This window comes from Colias croceus, chromosome 24, assembly GCF_905220415.1.
Source record: "Colias croceus chromosome 24, ilColCroc2.1".
In the NCBI taxonomy this organism is placed as follows: domain Eukaryota; kingdom Metazoa; phylum Arthropoda; class Insecta; order Lepidoptera; family Pieridae; genus Colias; species Colias croceus.
The window spans coordinates 7,656,824-7,677,756 of NC_059560.1; the positions used below are offsets into that span (position 1 = coordinate 7,656,824).

At 32.3% G+C, this 20,933-nt stretch overlaps 1 protein-coding gene across 1 annotated transcript in view; it reads left to right on the plus strand.

The window, feature by feature from the left end:
• The window catches only part of LOC123702957 (octopamine receptor beta-1R-like), a 63,037-nt gene that overhangs the window by 41,406 nt on the left and 698 nt on the right, over window positions 1-20,933 (plus strand). The window contains exons 2-5 of the mRNA XM_045650820.1: window positions 281-1,182; window positions 7,543-7,737; window positions 11,013-11,180; window positions 11,735-11,902. Of these exons, the coding sequence (XP_045506776.1) occupies window positions 395-1,182; window positions 7,543-7,737; window positions 11,013-11,180; window positions 11,735-11,902 (1,319 nt within the window). The 5' untranslated portion in view covers window positions 281-394. The remainder of the gene's footprint in view (window positions 1-280; window positions 1,183-7,542; window positions 7,738-11,012; window positions 11,181-11,734; window positions 11,903-20,933) is intronic.

Genomic DNA, 20,933 nt, shown 5'->3' on the forward strand with positions numbered 1-20,933 from the left:
AATAATCATCTAGCCATACGCATCTAATTCTAAATAAAACGTAGATATTCTCAAACTATCTTATTTATAGTGTCAAGATTACTTCCCTTACAATTTCAGTTAAATCATTGTTATTGAAAGAAAACACCTCACTAAATGCCGGTAAATAAGATCTTATAACTCGCCAATTGAGCTTGAAAAAACATTCGCTAAACGGCGAACACTTCGTGCGTAAAAAACACGAGTCCCGTGTAAGTAAGCACGTACAAAAGAAATCTCTAAATAAAGTTTTCTTTCGCAGGTAACAAGAGGGTTACAATGGGCCGTCGTTTGGAGCAAAATCAATGTTCGACCGAACCCTTCTCGCGAACAATGGAGCTCAATATAACTTAAACCCGTGACAAAATGTGAAACCATGAGATTGGACGTCGACATCGTGCTGAACAACCAGAATTTCACGTTGGACTTCAGAGAGCTATCCACTTCGATGTATCTCACGGACAGCTACGTCAACCACTCCCTGGAGATAAACGAGACAACCAACGATATTATATACAGCAACCAGTTTGAAGACGAGGCGTTCTTCGTCTTCCTCGCCGTCTTAAAATGTATCATCATGCTCTTTATCATAACAGCTGCGATATTCGGCAACTTACTGGTCATAGTGTCCGTCATGCGGCACAGGAAGTTACGGGTGATCACAAATTACTTCGTCGTTTCCCTGGCTTTGGCTGATATGCTCGTCGCGATCTGGGCCATGTGCTTCAACTTTAGCGTCGAAATTACAAACGGGGAATGGCTCTTTGGGTACTTCATGTGCGATGTCTGGAACTCGTTAGACGTGTATTTTTCTTCAGCGTCCATCCTACACTTGTGCTGTATAAGCGTGGATAGATATTATGCAATTGTTCAGCCACTGGATTATCCGTTGATTATGACGACAGGCCGATTAGGAGTGATGTTAGCGGTGGTCTGGTGTAGTCCAGCTTTAGTTTCATTTCTGCCAATATTCATGGGCTGGTACACAACAGTGGAGCACTTGGACTTTAGGAAAAAACACCCGAAGGTGTGCAGCTTTACCGTGAACAGGATATACGCTGTGATATCGAGCAGTGTCAGCTTCTGGATCCCGGGAGTGATCATGCTGTTCATGTACTATAGGATATATGTGGAGGCGGATAGACAGGAGAGGATGTTGTACAGGTTAGTAATATGTTTTAATACGATATTATACTATAAATATAATTCATAGTAATTTAATTAGATAACTACCACAAATAGGTAAATCGTTCCTTACTTGTTTTTAATTTAACAGTATTTAATAATTCCAACAATTTAACATTTCCTAAAGTTCCAAATAAATGTATCATTATATTCGATCCTTCTAGACTTAAAGGTCCTAAACCTGACCTTTGGAGACTAATAAAAAACCGTCGGTCAATTACAGGGATGAAAGTTGATACCCTACATGACTATAAGATCAAATTAAATAAAAAAGGCGACGAATATTACCAGAGAAGACATTTTCGAAGTTTAATCTATCAATCCCGTTACACATTTATCTTATTGAAAAATTAAATTCGATTCAATCTTAGATTCTAGTAGGATAGAATACAAATGAATTTTTTTAGGATTTCAAATCTTATCTCGTAATTAATTTCGTTAAATTTTTCATGATACATAGCCTTCTTCGATAAATGGAATATCTAACACCTTAACTTAACTTCTTCGATAAATGGAATATCTAACACCGAAATAATTTTTCAAATCGGACCAGTAGTTCTCGAGATTAGCGCGTTCAAACAAACAAACAAACTCTTCAGCTTTATAATATTGGGATAGATATAGTTGAATTTAAATGCCAATTTAAATAAAAGTAAGGCTTTATATTTTTCGTCGATTTTTCAAAAAAGATATTTAATAATGATTTATTTTTGGACTTATTAGAGCTTACTGTCATACATAATATAACAAATTACATCGTGTCCAAACTTTATTCATATTTCATTTTGCTGTAAGTACAATGGTTTATTAGTTTAAATATTCATAAAAGTTAGACGTATAACTTAAAATTGATATTTCAATATAATATTCGCGGTATTACCTACGTACCTAAACTTTTTCTTGTATTTTGATAAAATATGAAGAATAACTTATTATGTTGCTTGGAAATAGCATTTGGAGGCCGCATTACAACTTTATTAGTGTGAACTCAAATATAAAACCCAAAAGCATTTATTTATTCGACAAAAATTAATTTAGAATTGCTTTTAATTTTCAAATATGAAATAACAACATAATTCAGAGTTCCCAAAGAAGAGTCTAGAAAAATTGTCCGCTTCCTTCTTTAAATCACTTGTTTTATATACTTTATTTGTAACTAGCTTTCCACCCGCAGCTTCGCCCGTGCAGTCAAAGAAAAACCCGCATAATTCCCGTTCCCGTGGGATTTCCGGGATAAAACCTATCCTATTTCCCGTGGTAAAAGTACTCGGTAAGAAAATATCTCTATACCAAATTTCATGCAAATTGGTTCAGTAGTTAAGGCGTGATTGAGTAACAGACAGACAGACAGAGTTACTTTCGCATTTATAATATTAATAATATAAGTATGGATTAAACCACGAATAAAATGACCTCAATACATAGTTACATTCAATTATAACATTAAACAGGACGTTAACAAGTACCAGCGAATCTTGGATCAAAGTGAAACATGCATTTAAGAGAATTACCGCTTTCAGCTTTACCGGGAAAGTGTCGCTTCTGTTTCGTGGAAATAGTTCTCGTGACTTCTAGCAGTTTCGCTTTAAATGCTCGATTCGAGTTTATAACAAGGCTTGAAAGCTGATATTGTAAAATATGGATGAATTAATGTAAGTTAGTTTTTAGCATAGCTGTTGAACTGTAAATTGATGTATACTGACAAATATAAAAAGAGAAATTCCACGTCCCCCTAGAGGGGTAAGGGGCAGATGCATAATACATCTGTTTCACTGATCGATTTTATTTCGACAAGTAGATGATCAGCCTTCTGTGTCCTGCCAGACCGAGATATTTTTTTTCTTCGTCTCCAACCAAGAGACGAACCCACAAGAGGCGGTAAACCGACAAATATAGTTTTACTTAATTCCTGTTAAACTTTATATTGATGTATACTTATAAATATAGAGTTATTAAATTGCACTTAGCTTTAATATTAATCTGAATACATAGCAAATAAATAAAAGTCGTAGCGTAAATTAATATAGCCTAGCTTTCATCTGTGGAATATATTTTACTTTACCAGGCCTCACTCTGTGTGGAATTTTCTTTTATGTTTTTGTTAAATTTCATCCAAATCGGTTTAGTGCTTTAGGCGGGAATAGAATAGATCGACAAACTAACAAGCAGAGATACATTCGCATTCATAATATTCGTATAAATAGTAGGTACCTATTTTTTTAACATACTATATCTAATATTCACGTCGGAGACAAACATACTGACATGCAGAGTTACATTCGCATTTATAATATTCGTATGGATATCCTTGATAAATATACTATCTGATACATAAATAAATTTTCGATTCCCGTTTCCTACCTGCGACTATCTCGTTCGAACAAAGTATACACACACACACATACACACTACTTCATCAAAGACACTAATTACTACGGTTTACTTCGGAAGCAGAAGCTTTTACTATTAAGAAACCATTGAAAACATTTGTAAAGCTTAATTAGTATGTCTGCAGAAAATATATTACAACGTATAAAACATTTTTACCAATTTCCAACAACCCAAATTAACTACCGTCACTATAAGAGTACTAAAGATTAATTATGAACTAGCCTTTATTAAGAAACGCTCTCAAATCGAAAAAAATTGTGGATCAAGTATTTTATTAATCGTACATAAATTCTACTCATATTATAAATGCGAAATTTTTTATGTTTGTTTGTTACTTCTTTACGCGAAAACTAGGTACTTATCTACTGAGACCTACTTATATAGAGGGTAACTTAGATTAACACAAAGGAACGGGAACTGTTCGCGTTTTATTTTGAATACGAGGGTAAAGCTGCGGGCGAAAAGCTACTATAAAATTCCCGTTTTATATCGAACAGTACAATTTACAACTAAATCGATGAGATGCATGCATTTCCAAGAAAGCATGCTCAATTACGAACAAATAAAAGGCATCCATTCTGGAACAAGGTATCTACAGGGTGTCCCACTATCGGTATACTAAGCGCGAAGGGACTTCGAGACTTACATACACTGATCACGTAAAAAATACTTAAACAGCAAAATTACGCCAAATTTTTTTAAGCTATTGCATAGCTTCTATCGTGGGCCTTGAGCGCGGGGACCGAATCGAGAAATTCCGTAACGAAAAAACCTCACGCTCCCCACTCCGACGGGCGGAGGTGAAGGCATAGCATGCAATAGCTTTACTTCGGCAGTCCCCGAGTGCCACACGTCGACTTTTTTTTTTTTTATTTTTTCCATAAAATTCATGTTTTCTTCTCTAGCTTTGCTTGTTAGAGGAGTACATAAATAGTTTTAAGAATTCATATATTTGAAAAAAAAACATGCATCTGGAATTTTAATGTATTTTTTACATACTCAGCGTATGCAAAGCTATATCGTCCGTTGAGCTTAGAATACCAACAGTGGGACACCCTGTATATTGGAACAAGGTTGTCGCATCAATTTAACTCAATACGACCCGATTGACTATTCATTCACATATAGATTTTCCTCCCAATTTCCATGTTTTGAGTCACGTTACTAGTGGATTCGAACTTTTGAGTTTACGTATTAATGGTCTTTTGGGAGTCTTGTATTACTGTTGAAGCAGTTGTTTGGAATGTTTATGTGAGGTAAATTGATGATTTAGTTTACACGTGTGTTAGGTTAATCGTATAGATGTTAAACTCAAACTCAAACATGTATTTATTCAATTAGACCTTTATAAAAGCACTTTTGAATCGTCATATTTTTAACATTTATGACTGACTAGCTTCCGCCCGCGACTCCGTCCGCGCGGATGTCGGTCTTCGCGTGGATGGTTTATTTCTCCATTTTGAGTAACTCTGACAATTATATCTTATAAATATCTATTGGACCCAAATACGGCTAGGCCTATAATAATACGAAACGTGTGTTCGCGGTTCTACAGAACGTCTATGGACGTCTATGGATAAAACTGAAAAATTAAGATTAATTTTTTTCTACGTATTTTTTCAGGATAAAAAGTATCCTATTTTACGCCCAGGATAATAAGGTATAATTATGCCAAGTTTCATCGAAATCGAACCGTTAGTTTTCACGTGATGCCTGAACATACAGACAGACTGACAGACAGACAGACAGACAGACAAAAATTTTTTTAAACACATATTTGGGTTTGGTATCGATCCAGTAACACCCCCTGGTATTTATTTTTTCAATATTTTCAATGTACAGAATTGACCCTTCTACAGATTTATTATATGTATAGATTCGGAAAGCAGTATGTATGTAAAAGTTTAATTTCACATATTATGTAACTACACAGTATATCATAATATATTAAAGAAATGTCCTTTGGTTCTTACGCGACAACCTTCCATGGATTTTCATCTTCCATCTAACATTTCGTGTTACGGCATTTCTATATGAACTTTAATCAAATACCTATAACACTTTTATAGAATAGAAATAAATCTGTTTAAAAAATATAACTATAAATACAAAAGAAAAAGACATAAAATCACACGTGTGAATGTGGAGTGCATTGAATACTGAAAAGATTTCAAGCACAGAATTAAAGTCACAAACCTTTCCTCTTTATAATATTAGTATAGATAATAACTGTAAAAAAACTCAATCGTTAGTGTTTCGTTCATCGGTGTGAATTAGATTTTGTTTTATGATATGCAATGTTTTAAAGAGACATTAGACTTTATTTAAATCTATAAATATAAAGTGTACACATAATATCATATTTCTGCTATTATAATTATTATCTGTGGTGATGGTTGTTTAAATTGCGTAGTTAGATATCAAGTAGGTAGTAGGTATATTAAAACTTAATGTTATGTTAAACATTTTTCATTTTTGTTAAACATCATGCACGACGGTATTTTTAAACATCATTCAATATACTCACACTACTAATGTCTAGACTCTTTACAAGGGTTCTTATTGGCAAAATAAACATAACCATGCGTAAATAATTCGCACTTAATTGGATATTTACGGTCATTTTGTTGTTAAAGGATTTACTTAAAAATCTATCAAATTTTTATATCACGCGACTGATTCGTTTATACCAAGGTTCTTTAAAGTAACTGGGTATAATGTGTAATTTCAAATGAATAGGTAAAAATAATATTCTCACTTGTTAAACACGACGATTAAATTTATTATTAGAACTAGCTTTCCGCGCGTGGCTTCGCCCGCGTTCATAGAAAAACCGCATAATTCCATCCCGTGGGATTTCTGGGATAAAACCTATCCTATGTGTTAATCCAATTTACCCTCTATATGTGTGATAAATATCATTGTAATCGGTTCAGTAGTATTTGCGTGAAAGAGTAACAAACATACATACACATACATCATCCATTCTTTTACCGTGGTTGCCTGGAAGAGATCACTATTAAGTGATAAGGTCGCCAAAATAGTTGTACGATTTCCTATTTGTACAACTATTAAAGAGTTAAATAAATAAATAAATACATTCATCCTCACATACTTTCGCATTTATAATATTATTATTAGTAGGAATAGGATAGAATAGATTAGTTTTATTTATGAACAATAGATCTCTTCTATCGGAACTCATAAAAGTTTTTAACTTATTTTTTCTCTACGTTTTTCCAAACAAATCTGAATCATTTCTAAGTACATACAAAATAAAGCGATATAAAATCAATATAAATACGTCATAACCTTTGTAAGAACGAGGAAAAAGGAAAAGGAACTTCCTTATACATATTTCTTATGAAACGATTTACGCGTATATACTCGTAGTAGGTATATTGAAATTTCAATATCTCATCATTAGATATATTTTCTATGCTTAGTTTACGTTTTTATGTTAGTTTATCAAGCCACGATTAGTTTAATGAATATTTGTATTATTAGATACTAACTGACTTAGCAAACGTTCTGTAAAAACATCCTTATAACTTAGGCACAGTATTACAATATATTTCCTTGTAATACTGTGACTTAGGTATATAGAAAATAACGTAAGTACAAATTTTCCACACCAACCAGACGTATATTTTTTTAATAAAAATCGGTCAAATCATTTCGGAATAATTTGCAGCTATGTAGTTATTTAAAATGTATCTTTCATTTAGGCGATGATACTTTAATATGTCAAGGTTGAATTAAAATTTTGAATCGAATGAATATGAAATTAAAAGGTAGACTCTAAACTACAAATGTTCATACCTCACAAAAAAGTCTCTCACACTTATCGAATCAGCATAATCAAACACTATTTCCGATGTAGCTAAAAAAAACACTTCTCATAAAGTAAAATAAAAGAATCAGTTTTAACATCTAAACCTTTTCCAGGAGTAAAGTAGCAGCTCTGCTCCTGGACAAGCACCTGCAGATCAACGGGATATCCGTGGGGGAGGTGATGAGGGAACGCCAGAGCATCCAGATGCAGCCGATGGCCAACAAGATGAAGCGAGAGAGGAAGGCGGCCAGGACCCTGGGCATCATCATGTCGGCGTTTCTGGCGTGTTGGTTGCCGTTTTTCTTGTGGTAAGTTACTAAATTAAGATAATTAACCACGGCTTTTTTCTTGTGGTTAGATAGATTACTAGTTTTAGCCTGCTATGCGAACAGACAGATGCGGCTTTGTTTTATAATATGTAGCGAAAATTAATGAATTTAAATAAGGTTGACAAAAATTACAAATATTCATATCTTACAAAAAATTGACTCTACCTTACTTATTTAAATGGCATAATGAGAAAAATGAATCCTTATCAAAATTAAGACGCACATATTATTAAAATCGGTTCAGTTTCGAAGGATATTGATACGAAACACCGTCATACAACAATTTTATAAAAAAATCTGCACAAATGTCTACATCAGTAACGCTTTTATCGGCGAAGAAAAATATCTTAAGGAAATTACCATATTATCTAAACTTAAAAAGTTTGACATGTGACATCTGCTAACCCGCACTTTGCCAGTCTTTCTTTTTTAATATGGATTAGGGATTTAAGGGATTAGGTTAGACGCTCTGCAGTGCGAACAATAACTATGTTGAAATGATTTTGAAGTAAAATCGCCATCTTGTTTATGGTTTAATTTTTAACGAGCCAAAGACCGGGCTCAGTGGCATGCCATGACTGAGGCATATATCCAGCAGTGGACAAATGTAGGCTGATAATGATGATAATGATGAAATGGCAGGAACTAAGAATCTAGAGATTCTGCATTTTATTTATACTTATATAATAAAGCTGAAGAGTTTGTTTGTTTGAACGCGCTAATCTCGGAAACTACTGGTCCAATTTGAAAAATTCTTTCAGTATTAGATAGCCCATTTATCGAGAAAGGCTATAGGCTATATCATCACCCTAAGACCAACAGGAGCGGAGCCACGCGAGTGAAACCGCGCTGCATAGCTAGTGATGGATACAAAAGAATATTTGTCTCTAGAATAAATCGATAAAACTATACGAACGAACGAGTGAAATGCATCCATACTCCATTAGAAAACATTTTCAAAAGCAAACAATTTTATGTTCTTTCCTTTTAGAAATATAGACATGTGATATCAGAAACCTTTCAATAGAGTTAATACATCAAATTTAATCACAATGGATGTTTGGGCCGTCACTGTTAAAATTTTAAATATTATAATATGTCGGTATTCTTCCTATAATTCTTCTGTGTTATTTATGATTAGTTTTGTTTTAAATCTATCTATACTAATATTATAAAGCTGAAGAGTTTGTTTGTTTGTTTGAACGCGCTATTCTCAAGAACTACTGGCCCGATTTGAAAAATTCACTTCGGTGTTAGGTAAATAGCCCATTTATAGAGAAATTTATAGACTATATCATCACGCTAACACCAACAGGAGCGGAGCAATGCGCGTAAAACCGCGGGGCACAGCTAGTATTTAATAATTGTGTGTACAAACATAATTTATTAATTCAACACCTTTCAATACGTATTTTTTTAAACATCGCAATATGATGAAAACTTCGTTCAGAAATTAGTTTTTTACAGTGAAGTATATTAAAACTAGATTAATCTATGTAAATCTATGTCGAGATATTTCGTGACGATCATCTATCGAGTGCTATAAGGTCAAGCATGAAGGTCATCGCTTGACACATTTGCAGTATCTTTAAATCTAGGTTCTATAAAGTCTAGCTCTTGAATATCTCTTGTTAGTCTGTCTAGTCATCGTCTGATCGTGATAAATGTCATTTTAAGGGTATTTAGATCACATTAATATGAATAACTAGCCGCCTGCTCTGGGTTTCGAGGGGTAATTAAACTTTCAGGTCGACAAAAATTAATAATATAGTAAGTACAATATACAGTTTGAAATCGTAAAAATATAATTTTTAAAACCGATCTAGTAATTGAATCAGTAATTCAAGAAAATTTTGAAATAAACTTTAAAATTGCGCATTTCATGTAGTGTTGCCCAAATTTAGTCTTGGTCTTGCAGTCTTGGTCTTGCGTCTTGCGTTTTTGCAAGACCAAGACCAAGAACAAGACCGCGTATTTTTAGCAAGACCAAGACTGACCGTGCAAGACTCGAGCAAGAACAAGACTTAGCCTGCAAGACTCTTGCGTCTTGCAGCTAGGACTTAGCGCTATTTCACTGAGTAGTTAGGTGTAACAGTTTGGTGTATAACTAGGTAGGTACGCTTAGGAATTCTATGAGACGCAAAAAACTGTATCAAAGAATATGAAAAACTGGAACTATGCGCATTACTACCATAAACATAGCGAATAAAAAAAAATCTTTTAAAATCAAACTGAGTGCATGCTGATGCATAGTTATGTTTTAACCATCGCATCGGCACTTTGATAATGCGACATCAAAGGTTTTGTACTTACTTCTCAAAGAAATTTGCCGCTTCCGAAAAACTTGGCGGCTTCTTTTGAAATCTAAAACAATCGTGGCCGCCACGCCGAAATCATAACATTTGACACTATTTGATTGCCGCCATAGGGCGTAGGTATACTCATGCAAAATAATTTCGAATTTTTTTAAGAGTACCTACAGGTGTTCCAAAGAATAAATAAGTTTCAGAGTGCTTAGAATGAAAATGAATACATTATACTGATCACGCAAGTAGTATTATGATTAGGATAAAATGGTAAGGATAGGTAGTAGATGTCATATTAATTAACAGATAAGTATTGTTCTTTAAAATACAGTCAAGTTATTGTAATTAATTTGTTTTTTACATGTTTTAGCAAATGTAAGCTTAAATGAAAAAAAATCAAATGTTTAAATCATAAATGTTTATTAAGAAACAGTTACTTCCATGGAAAACGACATATAGGTCAGTTGATTTTTCGAATTTCTTATCAAATCTTCAGTTATTTATTAATCTGCTTGATCTTTACTATGGCTATGTTAATTCAAGCTCACAATGTTCCAATTCTAATACGTTTTTCTAAGATTTAAAGTAAACTTTAATAAATAGTAATAACTAATAGATTAATAGGTAATTGCAAGACTTGCAAGACTCTTGCTGCAAGACCAAGACCAAGACCAAGACTGGGAGCGCAAGACCAAGACCAAGACCAAGACCAGATGTATTAGCGCAAGACCAAGACCAAGACTGGCTAAGTCTCGTCTTGTTCTTGCATTTGGGCAACACTAATTTCATGCAAGCTTTATTGACGAGACGTTGAGGTTAAAAAATTATAATAATTTAACGTCATTTCTATGGTCATGTACAACTTTTTTTGAAAGAAAAATTCAACAAAATGTTAACGTTGTTACCTATATCTAAAACATTACTTTCAACTTATTTTTTCTTGCACAGGTACATAATAACAGCTCTCTGCGGGGAAGCGTGCCCCTCCCCCCCTCCAGTGGTCGCGGCCGTGTTCTGGGTGGGATACTTCAACTCAGCCTTGAATCCCCTCATCTATGCGTACTTTAACAGGGACTTCAGAGCTGCCTTTCGGAAGACTTTGGACTCATGCTGCAGGTGGGATTGAGTTAATAGTTTTAAGATAGTATAATGGTTGGAATTTAAAATAATAATGTGCGTGCGTATGGAATGGAATGAATAAAAAACTATATAACATTTATAATTTTATTATTTCATCTTACGAGATTATGCTAGTTATTGTTTCATAACATTTTTTATGATTAAATATCGTAGCTTTCATTACTTGATGATGATGATGATTTTGTTGGCTATGATTTTGATAATATTGATGATAATGATGCTGTCGCTTTTGATGTTATTGGTGATGACGTTAATGACGCTGTTGTTCTTATTAATGATGATTTTTTTGTTGTAAATGACGAAACTGATCCTGATGCTATTGTTGGTGTTAATAATGACGATAATGATGGTGTAACAACAGTTAAAGATATAGGAATAAATAAATGAATGAAAACTTAATTGCACACATCAAATGAAATAAATAACAAAAAAAATACAAACCATCTCTTCCAGGTAACCCAATAATAAAATTCCAGGTAAAGTTAATGTCCTTTTTAATAATTAAGGTGCTAATAATGTTTCTTTCACAGATCAATGTGCGGCAACATAGGCCGGCGGTACTGCGCGCACATGCAGCGCCGGGAACAGCACCACTCCAACACATCTGACCTGCACAACCACTGCATCAAGTCGACATCTGCTGACGTGCTGCGGCAGGCGACCTTCTCCAGACCTGAGGATATCGTGTTCGATACTTAGTGAGTGTTTTGTAGTTGAGTGAATGTTTGTTGTAGTGTATGTATGTTTTTGTTCTTGGTGATATTTTTTTATACATATTTGTAAAATTTTACGAGACTCTTAGAGAATTACAGAAACCGATAAAATAAAAATTACGACTGAAATTCAAATCAATCAAACACGTCATATAGTTTCAAAAGCATCCAAATCAAGTGCGTTATAAAGTTTTTAAAATAAAAAATGAAACCGAGCTTTTTCAATCATTCCAACTACGAAAATTAGATTTAATTATTCAAGATTCTATGAAAATTAAGCCATATAAATTAGTTGAATAAATCGTTTAGCCCATGTGTGCTTCGCGACTGGATTAATAATTCTAATTCATTACATCAGCCTATAAAATCAATTTTATTCATTAGTTTATACTATGGACATGGGTTAATTCCATGTTAATTCTTAACCAATATTTTTATAACTACTTGTAGTTAGGCAATATTATTACATATTTTTAATATTCTTTCAACAACAAGATGTTTACTTTAATATAATTAAAAGTCAGACTTCTTTACAACTTTATTCAAATAGGTCCCATAAATCAATCAAAAATAAAACAAAACAATTTAAAACTTCGATCATGTACTTTTATTTTATTTCTGTTCAGACATTGTTTAATTAACTCCACATATTTTTATTCGTGTTAAAAATTCATAAACAATGGATGAGCTGTCCCATCGGACAGGAGAACCTATTTTCAACGCGACCTTTTTTCATGATTTCACTGGTATTTTTTCGTGAAAACCTTACTGTTGAAATTGTAAATTATAAATTTGATCGGATGGAACCTAGAATGAAAACAAAAAATATAGCCTATGTCACTCTGGAAGCTTTGAAGCGTGAAAGATTTTGTTTAATTCGTAGCAGTAGTTTTTTTAGCGCCTTTTTTATCGATATTAAATATTACCACAGTCAAGTACGCTCGAAATGTTTTTTAGAATTCATATTTAAAGCCGCAAGCGACAATTATTTTTATTAACGATGTCTCTTGAGCCATTTCATTGTAAAACTTCAACATTATTTCTTAAAAAAACTTTATTTATAATTTTTTCATTTAAATAACTAAGTAAGTATTACACGGCAAATGTTGCTTTATGTTACTAAATAATTTGAGTAATTTTTTGAGTGAACTACCCTCATCAATAATCGCATCATAGCAATACCGTCACGTCATGTAGTAAGGTGACAATTTTGGTATCGTTGAATCTTGCCAAAAAAAGTTTCACTTCTGACACGTGTGCTCGGCACACTCGCTCTTTTTTAAGTAATCTTTTGTATAAAATATGTACTTCACCTGAAAATCTCTTTCATTGTTGGGACTTGGATATCACGTAACTCGATTCGCATCTAATAAAATGTTATACCGACCCCTCTCGGTAATGGAATTCAAATTGTTTCGCGATGTCAAGATAAATGAATAATAATTAATTGATATTTTCCAAGCTATTAATATTGAGATTAGTTGCCAATTTATTTGCTTTGGTAAACCCGTGTTTGTGGACGAAATTGTCTTTGAAAGTTCAGCTATTTAAAGTAAAATTCGATAGGGATTTAACACGGATTTTTGATCAATATTTATCGCTTCCATGAATCTTTATGTTTTTAAATATATAAGAATACAGATTTAATACGGATTTTTGTACTATATTCATTGCTAACATGAATCTTTAAGTTTTTTAGCATAATAATATCTATGCATAGTGTGAATAAGCTAAATGAATAAAAATCTAAATCTTTCACACACCTACTTATTTCAGTCTAACTTTTTTTACTCTTGATGATTTCTAGATTTGGTCTTGAATATTACACATATCATCTAATAGTAGATTGGTAATTTTGCTTTATACCCTCTCTTAATTGACTTTCAAAATTCAAATTCATTTATTGTCAGAAAATCATAGGTCCACTTGTTAGTTATTTCTTAATAACTATGTTAGTACATTAATTATCTATGTATACTTATATTATAAAGAGGAAAGGTTTGTAATTATGTATGTATATATGGTTTTCACGCATAAACTACTGGACCGATTTTGATGAAATTTGGCACAGATAATCTTTAGACCCTGAAAAAACATAGGCTACCTTTTATTGCAAAATATGTACTACGAGCGAAGCCGGGACGGACCGCTAGTTATCAATATAATTTAACAAGACGTTAAACGCCATCTTGTAATAAAATACGAAACAAAACGATCGATCATTGTATCCAGTCTCGAATACTTCACAAAGAATGTATTATTCAGTGAAGGGAAATGGAAAAACTCAATAAACAAAAGCTTTATATAGCTGAGTCGGTAAATATTCACGATTTTAGGGAAGGGACGAATATATGAAGGGAAGAAACCAAGTTGTTTCTTTTGGGATTAACTTACTGTGTTTGACACTGTTTTGTGCTAGAGAAAATAAATTGTAAATGCAAGTTTATTAAATTTTCATATATCTACCTAAATATGAAAAAATAGCGTATGTGCCGAGCACACGTGACAGAAGTGCAGTTATTTAGCAAAACAAAGATATCATAGCCATGACGCAACCTTTAAATTTTACTCACAACGTTAAAAAGAAGTTTTACTAAAAAAAATGTATTCTTGTAAGACAGGATGAAATGTAAATACCTAATAAAAAAAAACTATGAAAGTAATTTCTTTTCATTTACAGGTTTTGTTGCAGAAATTTCTTAGTCTCGACAGTGTATGAGTATAAAAACATACTGAGGAAGAATATATTACATTTGTATAATGTATAATGGTATATTCATTAGTAAATTGTATCCCTCATAATCGTAGTCATTATAAATTACTACTATAAAAGAGTACCTTCGTAATTAATTAACATTTCTCTATAAAGGTTTTACATTTAAATTTCAACTCACTCATTATTTAAATTAATTTAAAATTAATAAAACATAGCCCTTTATGCAAATAAAACATGGCTTGTTATATTATTTGCATTTCTTTTTATAAGCGTAAAAAGGTTGAAAAATGTCCGCCAACCTCTCCCTTTATACCAAATTTACATTAATGTACTATAAAAAAGTTTCATCTTATTTTAGCAATATATTTTTACTAGATATAAATTATTCACAACTTCGGTTGTGAAATTGTTTTACTTTTACTGTACTGTATGTAATTACACTAGCTGTGTCACGCAGTTATACCTGCAGAGGAACAATAACATTGACAGTTCAGTAGTTTTCGTGTGAATGAGTACCTAACAAACATACATTCATACAACTATCGCGTTTATATTATTGATATTGCATAGTTTAATTTTGATAAGCACAGATTGTAACTGTGTGGTATTGATATTTTTGCACTCAATAAGGTTCCATACAACGTATATGGCACCACGTCTCTCTAATATTACCAATCAAATGAATAAAAATGAATCATGAATTTTTTTTAATTCAATCTTCATGAAATACGCTAAAAGTAATACCATAAACATATGTACATTTATTATTAATACATGTATTAATAAATATCAATCATAAAAAAACTACTATATTTTGTCCACAATCTTCTTTGTCACAAAAGAATACCACAAATACCATGTTACAATAAAAGTATTCATCTCAGACGTTTGTATCAACTTCTCGACTCAGTAACAATTATAATAGTATTCCCAATATCTGAATAAATCGAATTCCCATTATACGTATAGCTGACAAAAAGACTCTGAGACCGGTCTCTAAGCTCCCCCGATTTTATCCACTAATTCTATACAATATTCAACGTTATCACAATGCATTAAGAAACCATTTCGTGTGACAGATAATTTTTTAATGATGATAATGTCTCGGGTAATTGTTTTTTTTATTAAAGTAACTTTGGTGTGCTTGGTGTGACGTGAAATATGACTATTGTCTGGTAAATTAAAATGTGATTAGTTTTTGGATAATGACGTATTGCTTACTGACCCTGTCTATTACTTGGGTTTGATATATTGTATTTATTTAAAGAATATTCAAAATTAAATGACTACTATAACTTCGTTCGTTAGAAACGCCCATGAGAACGAGTTAAAAACAATGCTCTATTGTTGAAAAACAACTATTAAGTCTTTCTTTACAGTTTATACAATTATTGTAATGACAAAAACAATGCAACGTCGCTTTCAAAGTTCAAAAGTTCATAATAATACATAAGTGAAGAAGACCAAAACTTTATATTTTTGTAGTATTAGATAGGATAGAGTAAAATGGAGGCTCTTATTGTCGGAGGCCAAGACTCACTTTGGGTCCCTGCGCCCACTCCAACACACACAGTATTAATCATATTTATTACAAAACTACGAAAGATTTTATTTTTAACAATGTGTTTGATTTTATATGTCGACAAATTTTTCAACTTTAGGAAAAAAATACTTTCTAAAAGTGATTTTTCATCATAAAAACTACTCATTTTTTCAAGCATAGAAATTCACAATCTTACGTGTTTAAATTCAGTTAGCAATTATAATTATAATTTGAAGCCATTCTATACATGTAATAAAATAAATAAAAACGTTGTTTGCTGTAAATATGATTGTAATCATATATTTTATTGTTCAAATTAAACTAAGTCAACTTCACCCGATACTAGAAACTGCTATTGAGACGATAATAATATATTTCTTCATTAAAAACATATTTATTTGGAATATTCTTCAACTTTCATAAACTGAAATATTACGAAAAAAAATCTTTGAACATTTCAATACGTACATAACACAAAAGTAATAATACTCCTTTTAATACATAGTATTCAAAACATATATTTCTCTCAGTGAAAGCTATTTTTGTAGTATTCACGCTACGAGATTGCTACGCGCCTACGTTTGACATTTTCGTAGAGTGCTACGGTGCTACAGTGCCTACGTCTCGCGTAGACTGTATTCATGGTTTTTGTGGTGTATTAATTATTATGGTTTTTATTTCTAAGAACGCTTTACCCCGAGGAGGCCTATGCTTTCTTAAATGTCACATTCACTATGTTTTTATGTATGTCTCAATCAATGTATGTTTATTTCTTCTACATAAAGCTTACATAAGGTTAAAGGTCTTGATGCAATTTGTAGTGAGATATGACGTCATATTTTTCTTAGTTACACGAATAAAAAATAAATTTTACTTTTTATTAATTATAACAGTAATTTTAAGTGGACTTTCGGTTCAATTACTTGTCTTCTAATACAATTATAATAAAAAAACATTATCGGGTTTTAGCATTATCAGCTTTTTGTTGTTATAATTTAATCAATATTAAAAGCTTTTACAAGTTGAATTAAGAGAATTTATGAAGCACTTATCTATAATGAATAATGACGAGTATTATATTTATATTATACTAGCTGTTGCCCGCAGCTTCGCTTGCGTGGAAATGATAAATTTTCATCCCCTATTTTACCCCTCCAGGGGATGAATATTCTAAAATCCTTTCTTAGGGGACGCCTACGTTGTGACATCTACCTGCATGCCAAATTTCAGCCCGATACGTCCAGTGGTTTGGGCTGTGCGTTGATAGATCACTATATCAGTCACCTTTGAGTTTTATATATATATAGATTCTTTACCTATTATGATTACCTTCACTTTTAAGAAATTTTGTTAAAATATAAAAATATTTCAAGTGTCTGTAAAACAAATACTTTTCCAAAAGTACAGTTAACCTTATTATATCTGAACTTATCTATAAAGATCAATATACAGCCTAATTAATTCAACAAAATACATAAAACTAAAATAGTACATCGGAAAAGACAAGCACGACGTCACAATCGTAAAAAAAATAAATATTTTACTCAATCTTTGCATGAAATATCAAAAGCATCTTTAACTTGAAAGCAAACATAACTTCATATAAAACAACTTAATTAAAGGCAAGACAACTATAAAATCTGAACAACGTCGATCCCATTCACGCCAAGGCAGTCGTTAAATGGAGGCACATTTGACAGCCACGGAGGCTTTATGAGGGATTCCATACGAGCCTTCGCGCCGCTATGAAATGTGACTTGCCGTAATTATCTTTCATATAATAAAGGGATTTTGATGAATTGGTAGTTTGGTATGATGAAATGATGTTTTATATTAATGATATTATTCTATAAATTTTCTGATTTATGAGATTGTATGATTGTTGCCGGTTCTTCTCCATAGATACTGCTTTCTGAATCGGTGGTAAATGTTGAAAATATCGCGGGTCTCAAACCATAGGGGCGTATCCACAAAACCCCTACTTTTCAGGAGAGACAAAAAACTTAATAACTTTTTTTGTGATTGAGCCACCTTGTTGTGTTTTTGCATGTAGCTATATATTAACACTGCAGTTAATATGGAATGCTTGGTTTTAGGATATTCCCTCTGTAACACTAGTTTTTAGCTGATACGTCTATTTGCCATGACGAATAGACGGCAAAACTCCGTCAAATTTCCCCCATAAATGTATGGAATTTATGGACGTAAAACCCTTCTCCTTAAATTATTAATATTTATACTTATATTTATTTTTACCTAGTCGGTAACTCAAAATATTGTAATTTAGGAATGAGAACCCATCGAAATTAACGTTATTTACGCGGTTTTTAAAATTCTTACGCCTGTTTGGCTTGGCATTTATATTGAGAGGCGTTTGAATTCAAAGTAGAGGTATAAACCAGTTTTATTCTACAATGTAGACAAAAAAAAACAAATGGGAGTACCGGAGTAATTACACAATATTTTCTGTGTGAAAATAAAAATAAGCATATAAAAAAATTAAATTTATTTATAAATCTGAACATAGTTACTTAGGTACCTACTTTAAATGACTAAAGTCACAAACATTTTTAACTACGTTAAAAACAACCAACTTCAATATGTAACGGAAAAGTAAAAAATAAAAAAAAAGATTTGATGTTATTAATTTTAACATATTATTTAGATGTGCTATTAACTAAATAGGTCTGATACTAAGTGCTTAGTGCTTGGCACCGACTTCAAAGCTATTTAATAAATTACTAGCACATCTAAATAATATGTAAGTAGTAATTAATAATATCAGATCTTTTTTTTATTTTTTACTTTTCCATTATTTTAGTCGGTTGTTTTTAACGTAGTTATTTTTATTAAATACTTTATAGTGTATTTTTCAACACGAATCAAACGAGCCCAAACTCGATAAAGTTGAGTCAATATATTACTGAGTTCCTATGGCCACCTTCCGATTCCATCATCAAATCAGCTTTATGTCATGATAATGTTTCATCGTTATCCAATTTACATAAGTATACAAAATTTCAGCTTAATCGGTTACCGGGAAGTGTATCAAAGTTACTTGCTAGATTTCAATTAAGTCATCGAGATAAGACAAAAATGCTCATAAAATAAAAACTGCTAGGCCTATCCGAATAAATTTTTTATGAGACCAATTCGACACCATTACGCATCAAACAAAAAAATAATCACATAGATAGGTCCAGAAACCTCGGAGTAATCGGTGTACATACATAAAAAAATATACCGGCCAAATTGATAACATAATTTTTACATGATTTGCTGGAGACATCATTACATAATTATCTTAGCATTGAAGCTAGCACTCAATTTCGATTTGGTCCTGGGCAGCAATCAGAATAAAGAATCAGGTGTTCCACATTGGTAAGCTTGGTGATATAAGTATACAAACATGTTGAGACTTCATTTAACCCTCTGTTTCTCTCGTACTCTGGCCAAAAGTAACAGTAGCCCTGTTTGCTCACTGCATTATGTATTGTGAAATTCATAAAGCCCAATTTCCTTTTATAAAAGATAGGTTTACCCAAAAATAATGGACAGTATAATACTGCTTCGAAATCAAATACAGGTACAGAAAAGAAGAGTAGAGTCAACCATTGCCTTTAATTTGTCTTCTTCTTTTCTTCTTTGGCATATTCTTTCCTATTAACATGTTCTTCATTATACTCCTCCTGTTTTTCTTTCTGTCCTTCTTCGGGTAACTTCTCAAACTTATGACACCAACATTGGTCTATCCTGGGCTTGTGAAAATCTTAACCTTACTATTCTCCATGCAATGTTCTTTATAAAATAACTAGCTTACCACCCGCAGCTTCGCCTGCTTTCTCTAAAACGATTTGAAATTTAAACTATCCTGTCTCTCAAGTTGGATCGAACTGCACATGGTGTGCGAATTTTATTATAATCGGTTAAGTGGTTTAGGAGTCCATTGAAGACAAACATTGTGACACGAGATTTATATATATTATTAAGATAAGATATATATTATATAGTAAATTCACTAAAGTTATTCCACGCATTAGAATTACATCTACTCGCTTTGGCATCTCACTGCAGAATGATCGTGTTTCCATGTTGTTGACATGACGATACGTCCACCAACTTGCTCTGTGACGTCCTCCTAGTGACGAAATCTGGAGACAGCAATACTAAAATATGTAGACGTATGTGCATACGTCCGCAGTGATGACTAAATATCCCCAGGATCATGTTGACATTGATGGTCGTATGTGCATACGTCTATATAGCTCGACACAATGATTTCAGGTTAAAATAAAACAAACAGTCGTATGTGCATACGTCTATAAGGCACGTCAAAACTGCCTCAATAAGCAATAATATTGCTCTTACGTCTATTATACGGCTATATGGCCTAACAATAATTGTAGACTGTCTAGCTTACGGCAAATAATATTTTGCATTTTATACAAAAAGTAATCGGTATTAAATTATAAGAAAAATTGAGGATATGTATTGCTTAAAGTAGAATCCAATGGCATTAAAAACGAAAAATCGCATTTTTGCATATACGCCCCTATGGTTTGAGACCCGCGATATGTAATGACGATTCAAAAGTGCTTCTAGTATAAGTCTAATTGAATAAATAAATGTTTGAGTTTGAGTTTGTAATTTAAGTAGATAAGATTAGATTTTAAACAGTACTTTATATTAATTATCTGAATTTGCAAGGCTAGATAAAAATGTATAAAGATTAGATTTATTTGTTAAACAAAAGAGAG